At 35.2% G+C, this 19,968-nt stretch overlaps 1 protein-coding gene across 5 annotated transcripts in view; it reads right to left on the reverse strand.

Annotated features, from left to right (window-relative positions):
• Positions 1–19,968, reverse strand: part of CYLD (ubiquitin carboxyl-terminal hydrolase CYLD) — a 451,655-nt gene that overhangs the window by 119,197 nt on the left and 312,490 nt on the right. For all 5 annotated transcript variants that reach the window (XM_090407955.1, XM_090407951.1, XM_090407953.1 and 2 more), the window contains one exon: positions 8,438–8,504. In XM_090407955.1, the coding sequence (XP_090264081.1) occupies positions 8,438–8,504 (67 nt within the window). The remainder of the gene's footprint in view (positions 1–8,437; positions 8,505–19,968) is intronic.

Here is a 19,968-nt window from a genome sequence, read left to right on the forward strand (position 1 = left end):
AGGAAATAGATGAAATTAGAGATTTAGGGGTGGTGTTAGACAGAAAGTTAAAGTTTAGAGGACATAATGCTAAGGTAGCTCATAAGAGTGAAAGATAATAGTATAGCAGGAAAGGGTGTCAGTGTGTTGACGACAATGATGAATTGAGACAGACAGACAGAATCATGAATGGTATGATAGCAGAGCTGTGCGAGGAGAAGGCAGTGCAGTTTGTGGATGTATGCATGTATTTGAGGGAAGAATGGAATCATACAGACGTGATGGATTACATTTGAATGGCTTTGGAGTGAGAGAAATGGAGAAACTGTTGCTAGATGGAAATGCAAGCAAGAGATCAGAAGTAAGTGATGAAGTGAAAAATCAGTTTAGTGGTACTGAAGAGACAGAAGTGCTTGGCTATGGAAACAGCAGTAGTGTGAGAGATGAAGAGAGAATGGGAATGCAAGAGGAACAGGGAAATGGAGGGAGTCCGTGTGGACAGGGAGACATGGCACAGGGAGAGCAGATGTTGGAAGTAATAGTGAATGCATGTGTGGGGATGATCAACACAGAAATGGAATAGCTCGGAATTCGAATGGTGAAGTTTAGACTGAGTGGATATATATAGTAAGCGATGATAAAAGTGATTGGGCAAAGGTAGGTGTGGTGGGGAAATCACAACCAACAAGTGGCTTGGAGAGGACTGGTTGTAGACCTAAAAGTGAGCTGTTTTTGAAACTTCTGGCATTTACAAATGCCAGAAGTATCAGAAATAAAGGAGATGATATGGTTTCAACAACCAAGATTTTTTGCCCTAAAATCATTTAAATAAGTGAAATATTGTTGAATGAAGATGATATCCTAACAGAAATAGAAAGGTCAATGTTTTTGTAATTAAAATGAAAAGCCAAACGGCTTTTCATTTCTGGGTAGTGACCTCTCCTCATAATGTAATGACAGTATTACATCTCCTAGGAGCTGTGTTTTATATTATGAGAGAATATCAAGAATAGTGAGGGAGCTTGCTTCACCTTTGCTTTGAATTGCCTTCGCCGATAGTTTTCGGCATTGAAACTCATAGATCGTAGTTCTCGATTTTGGGTTTCACTTACTGGCTATATAAAAACATAGGATTTTTATCCCTTTAATGGTCAATGTTTTTGTTAGTATAGAAAGGACAAGAAGGGAGGGAGAGTACTGCTGATGACAGCAGGGAAGTTGTCCACATAAGATAGACATGAAAGAGGGAAATAGTGGAAATGGTTTTGAGGTGAGGGGGTGGCTAACAGGAAGACATATTTAGTTGGATATTGCTATAAGTCAGGAAATTTGGAAGATGGTGATGAAGATATGTATAAACAACTTGGGTTAGTGAACAAAAGAAGGGTGATTATAATAGGCATTTAAATTATGGCGGTATAGATTGGAATGAAAAGATAACATTTGGGAATAAGGAAAATGAATTTGAGTTCTTTAGAACAACTCACGCAGCATGTGAAGGAGGGCATGACAAGATCCAGAGTTCTAGATCTGATCATTTCATCAGATAATGTAATTGTTAGTGGGGTTTCACACTTTTCTCCAGTTGCCGAGAGTGATCACCTGGGTTGTGGCTAGCCATATGCAGACTTCTGTGAGGAAAGGATATATGTGGAAGTAACAAGGCTGGTGAGTATAACACACTTGTAGACAACTTGGAGCAGCTACAGCATGGAATGAGTTGAGCAGGAAGGAAATAAATGCTGCTTGGGAACTGACAAAGAAATATGTAACAGCATCAATGTGTGAAAGTATCCCGAAAGTCAAAAGTGCTGAATAAGGTGTAAAATGGATGATTGAGGGAAATATGAAATCTGGAAGAAGAAGGCACTTTGGAGGCAGTACAAGATGAATAATCGTAATAATCAGTTACACGAAGAGTATAAAGAACAAGCCAGGAGAGTGACTCAGTTAGCAAGGAAAACAAAAGTGAAGTATGAGCAGAAATTAGTAAATCAGGCAAAGAAAATACCTACAGAGTTTTTTAGATACGTGGCAAGTAGAAGGAAGAATGATTATTGTAAGATGATGTTAATGGCTGAAAATGGTAGAATGGTAACTGATGCAGAAGACATTGTTGAGGTGATTAATTTATAAGGGTATTTCATTCTCATCAGGATGGAATCATGAGCAACTTAAGACACAGGGGGAGGATGGCTTAATTGCGAGTGAGCAGGAGGTATTTGAGGAAATAAATAATCTTGATGTTAATAAGGCAAGAGGATTTGATGACACATCACCAACGTCTTAAGGGAATGTTCTAGAGAACTGGTATGCCTATTTAATGAGGGCTTTACAACAGCACAGGATTCAAGGGAGCAGAAGAAGGTATGTTCCACTGCATAAAGGTGGTGATAAGGCTTTGGCTTCAAACTATAGGCCAATCTGTATATCTAGAGCTGTGGTGAAGCTACTAGAGATTGGTGAGAAGTAAAATAAAGAAATAGGTTGAAAACAGCATAATTCTCTGTGGTTATCAGCATGGATTTGTTAAAAGGAGATCATGTTTACTAACTTATGTTACTTATTCACTATAACAAGTTGATAAATACCTTGGACAGGGGAGATGTATATACAGTGGTGTACTTCGATTGTGCAAAAGATTTTGATAGACTGCCATACAACTAGCTGTTAAATAAATTGAGACAGATGGGAATGCATAACAGACTTCTGAGTTGGATCAGTATCCCAAAAGAGAAAGATCACTAGTGGTGTGTAGCAGGAGTCAGTTTTGGGACCACTGTTGTTTAATTTGTATATTAATAATAGTGTGATGGGTTTAACTGGTGATATGCAACTGTTTGCAGATGATGCAAACTTGAGAAGAGAGGATTGCAGAGTAAAGCAGATGCAGATGTTATGGACTTACATGATGACTTGAACAGATCGCATAAATGGGCAGGTAAGTAGAACTATCAATTTAATGTTGCAAAGTGGGATGCAAAGTATATATTTGGTGGGGAAACTTTAAAGAAGGTAGAGGAGATGAGAGATCTGGGAGTAGGGGTAGTGGACAAGGACCTGAAATTCAGGGGACAAATTGCACAAGTTGTGAAGATGTTATATTTATATTTCAGTTAAAGAGATTTTTTTATACTCCGAGTGTTAGTATTTACACAAGGGTTCAATTCAGATTGGTGCAATGACTTTTAACTATTTCTTTTATAATCTGGAAAATCACTGACTCAAGACCAAATAAAAATATATATATTTAATGAAACTAAAACAATATATACACTTTAAATACAATTACCTAAATAACTACAAAATTAACTGGATCCAAGGCCTTCTAAAATAAATCTACAGTGCAGAGATTTTCTTATCCAAAAATATTAATATCATTCATTCTCTGACTCATTCTATTATTAGATTGCTTGACATATACTTAATCACATCTACCAGACTAAACACTTTGTTTTCACAACAACAAAATTGTTCATCAGAGTCAATTTCTTTGTTAGGCCCTTTCCACAATATACATTTTTTTTTATCTCCCTTATGTAGCATACATTATTATTCCTCCTTGTCTCACTGAACTATAAATATTCTTACCTCTTGCAGTTCTATTTGATGCACAATTTACTAATTTTTGTAGCAGAGAAAGAAGTTTCTTCTACTACTTCATAAACAACATATTTAAGTTGAGCTCTTCATGTTAAGCCACTTTACAATTTCAAATTTCACCAATTGCTTTTTCCATGGTAATTTGGTGTCCTTAAGACAGAAGATGAAACTTTTTCAGCATTTAGAAAAGCATTTAAAATTGCAGTTAGAATGTCTACTGCAATATCTTCTTTTATGTACTAAATAGTTGACACAACTTCTCCAGTTTAAAGACCCACAATTCTATGATTCCTTTTCAGAATCTTCTATTAATATTCTCCCGACTGTCATGTAAAACTTAACAACTTCCTGAGAACAAAATTTCTCCGGTCTGCATTCTTAAACTTCCATTAGCTCTCTCTTTTCTTGTTTTTCTCATCTCCCAGATACCGAATGCTCTCTCTATCAGCTGTCAATCACCCATCAATCCTCTCAGTGAGTATGCACACTTCATGTAAATGACAAGCAAGAAGCTAAGTATAATGGTTGATACATCATCTCTGTTAGCGTAATGAAAATATCTTTTCAAAACACAACACTTAATAATTTTAAATTACAATAAAAAAGATTAAGTAACATAATTATCAGATTCTAGTAAGTATATGAATTTTAAATAGTTTACATTTCATTTTGACAATAATAATATCAATAATGGACCAATCGCAAGTGCTGATGTACATGTTACAAAACTAAAAGTAATATATTAACATACAGAAATAATTGTAAAAATATTCATAATTTAAATTATGATTATTTTTACATCACATTGGATAATGGCAAGGATGCAGAGGACTCTGACATACAGAAATAAAGAGGTTATGATTGTATAGGCCTTGTTCAGGCCTCATATGGATTATTGTGCACAGATCAGTCACTAGGTTTTCATAGTAATGAAGAGTCCAGAGAAGATTAATAAAGGTGCTCAGTGGTCTTTGGAATGTGGAGTATGAAGACAGAATAAGAGAATGTAAATTGCAAAGTCTCATGAATAAGAGAAGGGGGAGTATAAACAGGGATTGATATGAGGTTGACATGGAAGAGATTATGCAAAGAATGCGAGATGGGGGTCCCTGAACGAGAGGCCGTCCCTGGAAACTATGTGTGAGAAGAGGAATGAGGAGAACATACTTTACATGGAGAGTGGTTGGTGAGTGGAATGCCTTGCTTGAGTGTGTTGTGAATGTAGACACATTGAATCTGTTTAAGGCATGGTTGGATGAGCTTTGTGTGTGATAGTATGTACCTCCCACGATGAGTCTGACTCCATGAGAGTCAGATGTTAATTACTTTGCAATTCAAGAACACACTAACAAGTTGATATAGGGAAATTATTATTCCTCTTTATAAGGCATTGATACATCCACATCTGGATTACTGTGCTCAGGACTGGTCTTCTGAGTTGCTTGGGAATGAGGAAGCAGTGGAGAAGATTCAGTGGCAAGCAACCAAGATGGTAAGTAGTCTGTGGAATGTTCCATATGAGGATAGACTGAGGATGTGTGGCTTGCAGAAGTTGGTTGATAGGAGAAAAAGAGGGGATATGATAGAAACATTTTAAGTTGCTTAAAGTGTTTTACAGATGATGGATGCAGAGAAATGTTTCAGCACTTGGCTAGAGGGACAAGAACAAGTGATCATCCCTGGAAGTTGAATAAAGGTGTGGTTAGTAGGGATGTAAGGACTAGATTTTTTGCTTGGAGAGTTCTGATGAGTGTAATGGATTGTCAGAATCAGCTGTGAGTGCTCCGTCTGTTAATGGGTTCAAGCAGAGGTATGATAAAGATTGTGTGGACAGCTTGGGTCTTCTGCAATGAATCTTCAGATTCCATTGAGGTGCCTATACAATAATAATAATAATAATAATAATAATTCAAAATTAACAGTAGAAATTTTTTTTGTTGCTTGTGATATGAAGGAGACAAAAGATTAAGTTATAAATTTTTAATTTAATTCAAGTTATTTTTGCTCCAGGTAGTAGCCATTTCCATAACTCTGTTGTAATGAATGTAGCACAGTATTCAATCATAATGAAAGAAATAGAATTAATAATGCAACTTCTGCAACCCTACCACTTCTAGCAACTGCAGTTGGCCTGCCGAGGGCCATAAAACTAGATAAGAAGCCAATGGATAAGTTGTCCAGCAGCACCCACAGCAGTGTAAAGGGGGGAGGGCAGCCCAATTAAGGCACCAGCTAAGGGATACAAAAAAAAGACTTCAGTCTTCTGAAGATATCAGTCACAGTTCACAGAATACTCTCAGATGACTCACTAAACAAGAAAATTATTGTAGACAATAATAAAAATAGTGCAATTCATACATCCTTGTATAGTGGTATCATTAATTTTCACAACAATTAATTCTAGATCTGTTTTTGGAAATGTACTATAGACGTAATTTTGGAAAAAAGTCTAACTGAATAATGGAAATTATTGCACAGAAGCATACTGTATAATAATTATTTGAAATTGCTTTAGGTATAAAAGCATCTTAATTATTGAAAAAGAAGAAAAGAAAAGAAAAAAATATTTATAATTTCAAATGAAACACTAATAAAAAAAATGAAATGATAACAAAAAATAAAGCAGCAAAAAACAAAAAAAAAGTTTTAGTCCAAAAGATTGGTTGATTTGCTTTGATTTCTAGTTGAAACAACTATGAAATGAAGCTAGCATATCATGTCTGTTAACTTGTTCTTCTGGCAGGATTGCCTATCTCATGGGATGAAAAAAACCCAAGTTTCTAAAAAGTAAAAAACCATGCTGTCTCCATACAAGACCACCTTCTACTTCTATTAAAAAGCCTTTATAAAAGTTTTTTGGATAAAACCAAGAGTGGTTGCAGTTTATTGGTACTTCTTGTCTGAAGAAATATGCTAAATAAAATAAATGCTCAATTTTCTTCAATATATATCAGATATACGAGGGTAGTCTGAAAAGTTCTCGGCCTAACAATGAAAAAATGAATTTATAATTTCAAAATTATTTTTACTTTTCAACATAATCTCACTTAAGACATACATTTATTCCAGCGATGCTCCAGTGCCATTATCTGGTCCCTGTAGTGGGTCTCAGTAAGATCTGCAAAATACCCCTCTACAGCCGCAATCACCTCTTGATTCGAAGAAAAATGCTGACCAGCGAGGAAGAGTTTTAGTTTTGGAAAGAGATAGAAGTCAGAGGGAGCCAAACCTGGGGAATAGGATGGATGTTCCAACAATTCATAGTGCAGATCTCTTAATTTTCTCACTGCCAAAACATCTTTGTGGGCAGGTGCAGTGTCCTGATGAAAGATGATTTTTTTTGTTCTGCAAACCAGGTCTTTTCTCACAAATTTTTTTGTCTGGTCTGGTTAAAAGATCAGAATAATATTCTCTGGTTATTCTTTTACCCTTTTCAAGATAATTAATAAACAAAACCCCTTTAGCATTCCAAAACACTGATGCTATGACCTTTCCTGCTGATGGGACCGACTTTGTCTTCTTCTTTGGGCTGAAAGACTGGCTTCTGTCCAGTGTTTTGACTGCTGTTTGGATTCTCGTGTGTAATGGTGAATTCAAGTCTCATCCATAATAATAATAAATCGACACACAAAATCAGTTTTATTCTTGTTAAAATGCACCAAGAACTGTTCAGAGATTTTCATGTGAGTGCATTTTTGATCAGCTGTGAGCAAGCATGGCACCCATCTTGTGCAAAGCTTCTTCATGCAAAATATACCTTACATGTTCTTTTGAAATGTCTATAGTCTCAGCAATTTCATGCACTTTGACTCGCTGGTCATCCAATACCATATCGTGTACTTGATCAATGATTTTTGGTGTTGTTACACTTTTTGGAGGTCCTTCACGTGGATCATCTTCAAGGCTGGTACGGCCACATGTCGAAAATGAAGGAGAAGAGTGCCCATAAACTTTTATGAACTTCAAATGAATTTCTTTTGGCATTAAACCTTCTTTTACAAAGTATTTTATAACCGCACGATACTCAATTTTATCCATTTCAAGGGATACAGACAACACTTTTGCTTCAGACAGTGTATAAAAACAAACTACTTGATAGAATGACTTGCAATTTCACATGAATGCTTATGACAGATGTACCTGTACCAATTTTGAAAAAAAATCTTGCCGATAGTATTGCCATCTGGTTGAGGCCGAGAGCTTTTCAGATCACCCTCATATGTAATGAATTAAGAAAAACAAACATCTAACAATAATGGGAAGAACTGTTGTGATTGAACTCTTAAAAATCTCAGGGAAAAAAAAGTATCTTGCTAGAGATGTTTATTCTCTATTACTATTTATAATACACAAAATGTTTAGCTGTAAAATGCTTCAGGTGATTTGGTAAAACAAAGGGAGAGGGGAACTTAATAGCAATAAGAAATTTTTGTGTTTTTTTAATGTTTTGACTATAGCTGCCTCTTCTCATGCAATCTTATATTACTCTTTACTTTGGATTACAAACAGGAAGATGCGTTAACAACCAAGAACATATATGGTAAGTATATGCTCTATAAATATAATAAATTATACAAATGAATTTTTAGTACTGTTGCACTGAAATAAAATCATTTCAGTTTGATACAATACTAATGCAATTAGTAACTGCAGTCTGATACCAAATGAAGTACTAGAATATGCAATTCATTTCAGTACTGCATCTGAAAAGTTTTGAGGTCTGACATGCATAAGCTAAATGATCAATCCTGTTGCTTATGAAAAAATTACTTGGCTTATATGCAAAGATATATGGCAAAACTACCATTTTACAACAAATTCAGAAAGAAGAAAGAATTATTTAAGAGTTAAATACCTTAATTTTAAAAATGGCTCTGCTTTTAAAATCTGGTTTAGAAGAGAATTCAGAAATTCTTCAGGATCTGGAAAATATAATATTGAAAAAAATAAGATCCCAAGGAATTCACAATAATCACAATTTATTAATATATGAAACATGTGATTCACTAGTTTTAACAGTTGAGAATAACACGTAACTTTACCAGAAAGGAGTATTATTAGGATGTGCAGAATGCACTAATGAGAGATCCAAATGAAACGAATAATTCTACTTTCCCTTTCTTTATTTTCCTCTAACAAAATAAATTATCACTATTACTTACTGAAGAACAAATTATATTTCTGAAAATGTAAAAGAAAAAACAACAAACATCCTGATAGAAATTCGACTTACACTAGTGGCCAAAATTGTGGAAATCTTTTGGAAAAAGTGCATTTTTGAGGTCTGATGGCTCATAACACCACTTTTTTTTTTTTTTTTTTGTGTGTGTGTGTGTGTGTGTAATACCATAAAATTATATACAATGGAAAGATAATTTAATCAGGATGTAATGCAACAAAGCTTGTTCAATTATCTGTATTCTATGAAAAGTTATAGCCAAATAAACAGAAAAAAGAAGCACAACTTGCTTAGGTTGATATGAAGTAGCTTTCCTTCATTTGAATGTAGCCAATGAGCATGAGTGTTTAGAGAGCCAATCAGGTGTCATCTTGTTTTGGCAATGAGCCAATAAGGTCACAGTAGGATTCAGCAATTGATGTCATGTATTGGAACTGAGAGGAGGACATTTGTCAGTGTGTTATGTGATTGTTATCAAGTTGGTTGATTTTTTTGTGTGTTCTTTCATTTAGCGATCTTGTAAAAAGTAATAAAATTAAAGAAATGATGCAAAGAGTTGACTGGTCACTCAGAAAGCGATGTAAAATAATACTATTAAGTGAATAAGGCAACAGTTATGAAGAAATTAGAAGAAAATTGGTGGAAACTTAACCAAAGGTGGCATTTCTAAATTTTTGAAGAGGTATAAGGAGACTCAGTCACTACAAAACCAGACTGGTAAAGGCAGGAAAAGGTGCACAACAGCAAGTGATGATAGAAGAATTGAGAGACTGTGCCTACATGACAGAAGAAAATCATCTGGGTGTATACAAGATGAAATGGCGCAATACAATGTGAAGTTGAGTGTAAGGACTGTTTGGCACAGACTGCAGGAATTTAGTCTAAATGCTAGAATTCCACGAAAAATGCCATTTTTATCTCTCAAACAAAGGTTGAAAAGATTAAACTGGGCTAAAACCCATGTTAACTGGACAGCGGAACAATGGGACAGTGTTATTTGGAGTGATGAGACCAAAATTTCCCTGTTTGGTAGTGATGGCATAAAATACGTAAGGAGAAGAATCAGAGAAGATTTGCATCTTGATTGCATTACACCTACCGTGAAACACCCACTTAGTGTTATAATCTGGGGTTGTATGACATCAAAAGGTGTTGGCAGAATTTGCATGATTAATGGGAATATAAATGCCCAAAAATACATAAATGAAATACTTGAGCCCAAACTGAAGCCTTCCGCACATGATCTTTTCCAAGATAATGAAGCATTTATATTTCAGCTCCATGTCATGTTGCTGCTGTGTGCAAAACGTGGTTTCAAGATAATCATATTCCACTGCTAGAATGGCCTGGGAATAGCCCAGACCTTAACCCAATCAAAAATCTATGGAGCCGACTAAAGAAACTTGTTAGTCAGAAGCAACCCACCAATAAAACCCAATTAATAGAAGCAATAATTCAATCTTGGTTTCGCATTATAACAGCTGCAGAACTAAAAAAACTTGGTTCACTTCATGGGAAGGCATAGTAAGGCTGCAATTAACGCTAAAGGTTATCCAAGTAAGTATTAACTCACATTGTGAGAATTTTTGTATATCTCATTTTTTCTGTGTGTTTAACTTTTGTTCTTTATAACTACTGTTCTAATAAAAAATCCTTCAAAAAGTTATAGCATTACATTCTTGATTAAATTATCTTTCCATTGATATATAATTTTATGATATTACTCCAAAAAAAGTGATGTTATGAACCATCAAACCTCAGAAACACTTTTTCCAAAAGGTTTCCACAATTTTGGCCACTAGTGTACATCCTTAGAATACTTAAAAAATCTTAAAATTATAAAAAAGTTATATTTGGACGATATAAGAGATTGAAAAAAAATAATAAATATACCAAAATTACATCTATTTATTCAAGTTTAGAAACCTGTGCTATCCAAAAGTTTCATTCAGATTGATTCGTTAATTCCCAATAGAATAGATATTCAACTGGTGGCTTTTGTAGATGATACACAAGTCAGTCAATAAGATGAACAGCAATGACAAAGAACAGTATCAAATTAGAGGCAACAAACTAAAGTTTGAAACTGACTCCTGGGTACTGGCCCTTCTCATAAAATATAGCATTATGCACATCTGAAAGGAGATGTGCTTTGCATTAGAGAATACTAAGGCAACTGATGTGAAATCATTAACCTCTATATACAAGTAGCCCTGTCATGAAGATACTTCATGTACAAACTATGTTTGCTTACACTTCAATAAAGGATTAAACCAATAATATAATTTATTATTATTATTATACTCTCCACAGAGTCAGCAGACTCATCGTGAGAGGTTCATTCAACTGACAACATATTTATTATACCAAATTTAAAATTTTTAACAATCCTTGCATTAATAACATATTCTGGTAATTCTTTCTTTTAAGGTTACACGGTAGTTAATAATTTATGGAGACACAACACACGTATTAAATAATTACTTTAATTACTATCAGGAAAGTAACATTCGATGTTTTGACCTCTGTATTGAGGTCATCATCAGGAAAATACATATGTATAAGATACAAGCTACATGCCACTGCACTTTACAAAGGTGAAATGAATCTAACTGCTTATTAATCCTTTACCTAGTCTGACCTCTTGTGGAAAAACTAAATTAATATTAAATTTTAAAAAATTATAAATAGATTAAAAAAATTAAATTAAAAACAAATATAAAAATTAATTAAAATCAAATTAAAATAAACAAAACATTTAAAATAATTAAAAATTACATTAGACATTTCAAAAGTCCTCTTGTATTGAGATTTTCTTCTGGGCTTGTTCCGGTTGCTATACGGGTTGCAGGTGGGTCCTCCATATTCTTGGAATGATTAAACCGTCATTTTTGTTCAGATTTGGATAGTGTTTTAGCATTTCATAGGTTTCTTTGAATTTTTTTTAAAAGGTGAGAAAATTCAAAGTGACTTTGAATTGGTGACTTTCCAGTCAATTCAATGGTATGTTTGAAGTGCGTGGTCTGATAGGCCTGTTTTACCATAATGGAGGTATTTGTGTGGTTTGTGTTTGTCTTTTCTGATTAGGATTGTGCATCCTGTTTCCCCTATGTAGGGCAGGTTATGTGTAAGTTGGATTTTGTAAACCCCTGGGTGGGCTAGGTATGTAAAGGATCTTTGGAAGAACTGAGTAAATTTTTTAATTTTGTCAGGGATTTGAAGGAAGTCTTGATGTTGTATTTATGTAGTGTTCTGTCTATTTTTTTTTCTGAAATGCCTCTAAAATAGGGTATGGCTATGGTATTCTTTTGGAGAATCTTGTGATTTTTTTTTTTTTTTTTTTTTTTTTTTTTTATTGTAGCCATTTTTTTACAGATGTATGGTTGATGCTTTCGAATTCTTGGCTTAGAGCTTGTTCGTGCCAGCAAATTGTTAGTGCTCTATGTTTGAGGATGCTTATGACTCCTAGTTTTTGTGTTGGGTGGTGGTATGAATTTTTGTGTATGTATTGGCCTGTGTGTGTGTGTGTGTGTGTGTGTGTGTGTGTGTGTGTAGGTTTGTGGTAGACAGAGAAGGAGAGACAGCCTGAGGGAAGACATATGACAAGTGTGTCTAGAAAAGGAAGAGAGTTGTTGTTTTCGATTTCAATGTTAAATTGAATACGTTTGTGTTGTTTGTTCAGGTGGCTAAGGAATGTATTTAATGTTTCGTGGCTGTGGGGCCAAATGGCAAAAATATCATTGATATATCTAAGCCAGACTTTGGGCTTTAGGCTGGCCAAACCTGAGCTCGTTGCTCAAAGTCTTCGATGTAAAAGTTGGCATTGGGGGGGGGGGGAGTGGTGAGCCAATGGGTATAACTTCTTTTTGTAGGTAAAAACTGCTTTGCCACTCAAAATACCTAGAGTGGAGTACATGGGCAAAGAGGGCCGTAATCCCAATCAGTCCACATGGTTTATCATTTACAAACGAGTTAAACAGCGGGGGCATAAGAACAGAACCTTGGGGCATGCCACATACATACTGGAAATATGTTCTGTAAGAGAATAATAGTATGATTGATAGGGACATTAGTGAAAAGGGAAGTTATGTCAAAGCTGACTAATAAATCTTGGTCATTGAGTGTGATGTTTTTAATTTTGTTTATAAAATGTTATATTTTTAATGTAGGAGGGGGAATGATATACCAACTTCTTGAGGGTAGCCGCTAATTTCTTGGCTAAGTAGTAATTAGGGCTGTCGATTCCTTTAACTATTGGACATAGTGGCATGTTTGTTTTGTGTATTTTTGTCAGGCAATAAATTCTGGGAGCACAGGCATAATGAGGTATTACTTTTTTGGTTGTTTCATCTGGCCATGTGATCATGGATTTGATTAATTCCGTTGTTTTCTTTCTAATGCGTTTTGTGGGATTGTAGTTCACCATTTGGTACATGTTATGGTCAGATACCAAATGGTTCATTTTTTCTAGGTATGCTGTTTGATCGAGGACAATGGTAGCATTACCTTTATCTGCTTTTGTGAGTACGATGGCTTTGTTATTTTTTAAGGATTTGAGAGCTAATTTTTCTGTTTTGGTTGAAGTTGCAACTTAGTTTTTTATTTGAGTTTAAAATCTAATTTGTTAACTGACCTTGGTGCAATGGCGTAGTTCAGACCTTTTTCCAGCAGTGAGAGTTATCCTTTGTTAAGGTTGTAGCTCGATTTGTTAATAACTTGGCCATGGTCTGTTGGTGGTTGGTTGCTCCTGACTTCGCTTGAGGGCGATTGGTTGCTCCTTGTATTGTTGGTTTGTAATTGGCTATTCCTCCGGATATGGCGTCCCAGTTGTCTGTTGTTGTTTTAATGCTTGGACCTTAATTTAGTTTTTCCACAGGATAGGTAAAAGATTAATAAGCAGTAAGATTCATTTTACCTTTGGAAAGTGCAGTGACATGTAGCTTGTATCTTATACATATGTATTTTCCTGATGATGACCTTCATACAGAGGTCAAAACGTCGAATGTTACTTTCCTGATAGTAAGTAAAGTAATTATTTTAACACGTGTGTTGTATCTCCATAAATTCTTAACTATGAATGCTGACCACTGTGTAACCTTAAAAGAAAGTATTGTCATAATCCATGGAGATTTGACCTGCAAGCAATGCAGCCACTACAGTAAGATGAAAATACATGTTTCTATGTTAATTAATTGGCTAGCCTTTCTAAAATGATGTAGAGACAGCAACTTAATACCTAACTGCATTAACCAAAAAAAGAAGTTTACTACAGCTAATGTGCTCTATTTATGCCCATTTGGAAAAAGCTTTGTTAAGAGAACAGATCCATGAGGCCTGCAAAAACTTTGCAGTTACCCAAGCCAGTGTGTTACAACAAAAACAAGAACTATCCAGATACATTAATCCCAATATTTGGAATATTATAGACAAGATTATGGGTGACTCGGCCAAACACATATTGCTTAAAAACAAAGAAAAACTAATAGCGAAGTTCTAAGCATTAAAACAACAAGAAAGCAACAGACAATCAGGATGCCATATTCAGAGGAACAGCCAATTACAAACCTACAATACAAGGAGCAACTAATCACCCACAAGTGAAGTCAGGAGCAACCAACTACCAACAGACCATGGCCAAGTTATTAACAAATCGAACAACAACCTTAATCAAGGAGAACTGTCACTGCTGGAAAAAGGTCTGGACTATGCCATTGCACCAAGGTCAGTTAACAAATTAGATTTCATTTATCATATTGATAGAGGTCTAAGATCCCTCCCCTCCAATTTAGCTGACAAAATATGAATGGAAGCATCATACACAGCACCTAGTATTTTTCTTGTGTGTGCGATTAATGTTCACCGCCTTTCCAAAAAAATTTTTTTTGAATAAAGTGTGATTAAAACGAACAGGAAATGAAAAACAAATGAAAACTGCTTTACAGAGTATAATGTTACCTACGGATTAGTCCTGCTCATACAAATTTTTTTTACATGGAACTCAACAATTAATCATAAGTTGATTTATGATACATCAAAAAATAAAGAAGAACTATTTTAGGTATTTTTTCGTAAATTTTAATCAAAAATTACAGTGATATAATCGGGTCCAGGATACAATTTCATAATTTATTTGTTCGTTTCCAGGAAGATCTGAAGGGGCCCCAAACGGAAGACGACGTACATTCATAATTTTCTGTACCATTCATTGTTCGTTTAAATTCTTATCTCATATTTTTTGAGATCTTTTAGGCGCCTTTTCTTCTGCGGCGCCTGTGTATGTTGCACACGCCACTAGCCAGGCCTGATTATACATATTAAACTCAAATAAAAAAATAAATTGGCGCAACCATTTCCTTATCCCTATATATTAGAGTATTTCTTATTATAGCATCACCATGATGTGCAGTCTACATAACACATGCAATACCCTCTAAACTTCAGTCTACTGTCAACTATCACTAGTAAATCTTGAATCTCATTCACTAACTACAGCACAACACTGTCAATATAGTACAGAGCCTTATATTTCTGCACTCCAAAATGCAACACTTGCACTTATTAATATTATATATATTAATAGTATATTGGTTAGATACAGAGATATGCTCTCTAAATAATACCAGCAAGTTGTGTATGACAGAGCAGTCTCAAAAGAGGAGAGTGACCAGTGGGATAAAGCTTGTCTTCTCTACAGATGCAGGTTTAAATATGAACGCCTTTTTAATTTTTTTCACCATGTAATTGGTGCCCACTCTTTTCTTCTCTGCAATGCATCAGTTATTTGTTTCCTTGTTCCATCAAGAAGCATGTTTTGTGCACTTTATTAGTCATCATACCTCTAATGATCGGGTCCTCATACAATGACACGACTATCCTTTGACTCTTTCTTCATAATACTAACTTCCTCCTTCTCATTCTCACCAGCCAATCCCTTCTTTAGATATTTAATATCCTCTTCCAGATGTTTCATTACACTTTTCATTTTCACTAACTCTTGCCTAAGCTCTTCTGCAGTCACGACTCTTGCTCTCATTTGTAATCGCTCTAATCTATCAAGACACTTTTCACATATGTTAATGCTTTCTTTCTTTTCGTTTACCCAAACAGTCCACAGATCTTTTACATTTTTCAATGAAATCATGAAAGAATTTTCCCAGTGCCAAGAAGATGTCAAGAAATTATATTCTTAGTTTAATCCTTTATCCAAAAGTAAGCAAACAAAGTTTGTGCATGAAGTAACTTCAGGACTGGGCAACTCGTATATAGAGGCTAATGACTTTACATCACTTGCCTTAGTATCCCACAATGCAAAGTGCATATCCTTATGGATATGTATAATGCTATGTATTACAGGAAGGGTCACTACATATATAGGTTTCGACCTTTATCGAGGTGAAAAAGTAAAAGGATGCTCATGATAGGCCTAGAGTAGTTAGTATAATGGGTGCAAGAGAGCCTAATATTATTGAGAGAAAGAAAAAACAGATAGATAGTATGAGAGATAGAGAAAAAGCCTCAGCTCTTTTATATAATCATATAACCAAAGGCTATCGGTTATATGAACTGAGATAAGAATCTTATCTCAGTTAACCACCTTGAGTCGTTCTCTGCCTGGGATTGCTCTCCAGTCATCTCTGCAGTTGACTATAAGACCACATTGAATTATTATTATTAAGAGAGACCTCCAGGAAGTCAGTGACTCATCGAGGGAGACCACATACTACACACACCAGGTATAATACTTATTTTTGAATTCATTCACACTGCTTGGACTCACAACATCCAATGGCAATCCATTTAAATCACACACTACCCTATAAGAGAAAAATATAGCCCTTACCCCCCTTCCTAACAGCATTCATTCTCAGCTTCCAAGGATATCCCCTTCCAAGGGGTATCCTTGGAAGCTGAGAATTTAAGGATTTTGAATGCGGAATGAAAATTTGAGAGCCAGCAAAGAAGTTCGATCTACAGGAATCCACAGTAAGAACAATCATAAAAGAAAGGTTTACAGATTTTGGAGGACATAGATTCTAACGAGGAACGAATTGTAGCCACAAGGCAAGGAATAAAAAAAATCATTGGCTTGCTATGAAGACATTTTGCGAGACAAGAAAAAGACATTATGCCGTCACACGAATCTATTTGATTTTATGAAACCATCGACATCGAAATAACTTTCTTTTTTTTATGCACGAAAAACTACAATTAAGATTATATTTCTTAAAAAATATAGATGTTTTTGTAAACCTTTGGTCCCAATTGTATGTTTGTATATATAAATTACATGCAAAATTATACCCCGAGTTACACGAATTTGACTTGCGTGCTTTTTGTTTATCCCACCTACCGCGTAGCTTCGGGGTTTTACTGTATATTGTAAGTGGTGATGTTTCATCCAGATTTTCTCATGCCGAAAAGTAAGTGTAGTTTCACTTGGGATTTAAAAGAAGAATATTCCTTCTTGAAAGATGATGAAACAACAAACAAGTTGTAATGTACTGTGTATCGTTCGGTTTTTCAATTCAACGTGGAGGCCGTTCTGATATAAAACAGCATTTGATGAAGCAAAAAACATAAATTGGCAACCGCTGCGCACAGTTCAAGTCAAGATGTTACATCACTTTTCATGAAAAATTCCTGCATGAAAATAAAATATATTTCATGCATGGAAACATAATCTTTCTTTGAGGTCAATGGACTGCACCTCTGCAATAGTGCGAAATTTATTTCAAAAGAAATTTACATCTGGGTGAACAAAGTGTCAATCCATTTTAGTGAATGTCCTGGCACCTTATGCAATGCGAGAAATAGCAATTGAATTGAAGCAACCCAAATATGTGTCCGTTATGGTAGACACATCAAACCACAGAGATTTGAAGTTGGTGCCTGTCCATGTTAGGTATTTCATCCCGAATAAAGGTATTCAAGGTTAAAGTAACAGATTTTCAGAACACACCAGGAGAAACAGCAGAACTGCTTGCAAATCATATATTGGGTATTTTGCAGAAACAGCAGCTGACTGAGAAAATTATTGCATTTTCTGCAGATAACTGCAACACCAATTTTGGTGGATACAAATTATGTGGCTCCAACAATGTATTTTCAAGACTCAACAAAGGGTTAAAAACAAACATTCATGCCATTGGCCGTGCTGCTCATGTTGTTCATAATGGTGTACAGACAAGTGCTGATATTTTGCTATTGATATCAAAACAATTGTAAACAAAATATTTCAGTATTACCATATTTACACCGTGACAGTAGAGGAATTGAAGAATTTCTGTTCATTTACAGAAATTGAATACAAGCGTGTTCTAGGTAGTGTACAAACATGATGGTTATCATTACTACCAGCTGTGAATAGGTTTATTGACATATTTGATGAACTCAGATCTTACTTTTTATCATAAGATAAATGCCCTGCATTGCTGAAATCATTTTTCAGTAACCAATAATCAATACTTTGGCTCCATTTCATGCAAAGCCAGCTGCAAATATTTTCAGCGCCCATAACGAAAATAGAAAGGGAAAATATTTCGGCAACTGACGTGGTAGAAGAATTGGAATTGCTCAGAGAGAAATTACAAATTGGAAAGCTGAGGGTATCTTTGATGAAAACGAATTTTTAGACACAAAAAATTTATTTTATGATACCTTCCTTGAATTTAAGCAAATGAACTGAATGCAATCAGTGATGTTGACAGTAAAATATTCAATATTGTTGATGAAGTCAGCCATATAAATAATGTGAACTCCAAAATGGAAGAATGGAAGGACACAAATACTGAGTGGACAAAAAAGCGATGCGATGTGTTTAAGGGGTATCAAGAAAAAAACATCCATTACAAAAGTATACATACTGCCAATTGGTGTACCTGTTATGGCAATCCCAGGAACAAACACAGCTGAAGAGAGAATTTTTTCTCTCATGAGTTGTGGGGTGCTTAAGGGTCAATGCTATATAACTGAGAGGAGAACTCCACATAGACTTCAAAGGAATGCAGAGAACCGACCAGGGCTTCTGACCTAATGTCCAATCCTCACCTTCTCGTGGTGCACCCAGTTGGGTATCTACCTGGATACTGAATGAACGAGGATGGGCTGGAAATTTGGGATTTCGCTGACCAAATTGTATTCTTAAATGGTAAACCAAAAAAAAAAAAAAAAAATGATGGTACAACATGACAAAATTTCATGCTGGCTGGGGCGTCGCCCGGTTAAACAAGGCCCCCGTTGTTTTCGCCAGGGAACTAGGGCGAACGGCGAAAAGTCAGCTACTGAAGCAAATCTGAAAACACACCCCAACTCAACATCACCAGAGTTAAAGATTGGTACTATCAACATAAGAAGCCTGAATGGCAAAGAAATGGAGCTAGCTGAGGAATTAGATAAGTACCAGATCGACATAATAGGGATGACTGAAACAAAAAAGACAAAAACTGGTGAGATCTTTCTGAGCAATAAATACAAAATGTTATATTCCGGCAATGACAATCAAGGAAAAGAAGGAATATCTATAGTATTCAACACTAAATACGAGGCTAATCTTCTTGAATGGCAGGCAGTCTCAAGTAGAGTAATGTGGGCAAATATCAGAATGGGGAACTGGACAATGAGACTTATTTGTGCCTATGGTCCACAGAAGGTTTTACTAAGGTAGAAGTGGAGGATTTTTTTGAGGCTTTAGAGCAACAGACACAATGAAGAAGGAAAAGTTGTCTTTGTTGTGGATCTAAATAGCAGAGTAGGAAATAATTGTCAGACATACAAAAATATTTTGGGAAAATTTGGAGAAAAGAGCAAAGCCAATAATAACAGCAAATACCTGTTGGATTTCTGCTCAGGCCATGGACTGGTTATTACTAACACAATGTTCCAACATAAAAATGTGCACAAATTCCAATGGAGAGAAGAAGCAAGGAATAAGAAAAGTCTCATTGACTATGTTATTGTTGATAGTGATGTTTTCCCACTGGTGCAGGACACCAGTTTGTGCAGAGAATTTGAAATTGGAAGTGATCACCATTTAGTCTTGAGAGTGATAAAATTGAATTTTTTATTGAAAAGAAGAACATATAAGAAAATTTTCAAGAGAATAAAAGTTGAGCAGCTCTCAGATGTGAACTGCAGACTAAAATACACAAATATTATTCAAGAAAAAATGAAAGCATTTGAAAGCAGAAACCAAACCTTGGAGATTCAGT

Source organism: Typopeltis vanoorti, chromosome 18 (genome assembly GCF_054136105.1).
Source record: "Typopeltis vanoorti isolate ZY-2024b chromosome 18, IOZ_Tvanoo_1.0, whole genome shotgun sequence".
Taxonomy (NCBI): domain Eukaryota; kingdom Metazoa; phylum Arthropoda; class Arachnida; order Uropygi; family Thelyphonidae; genus Typopeltis; species Typopeltis vanoorti.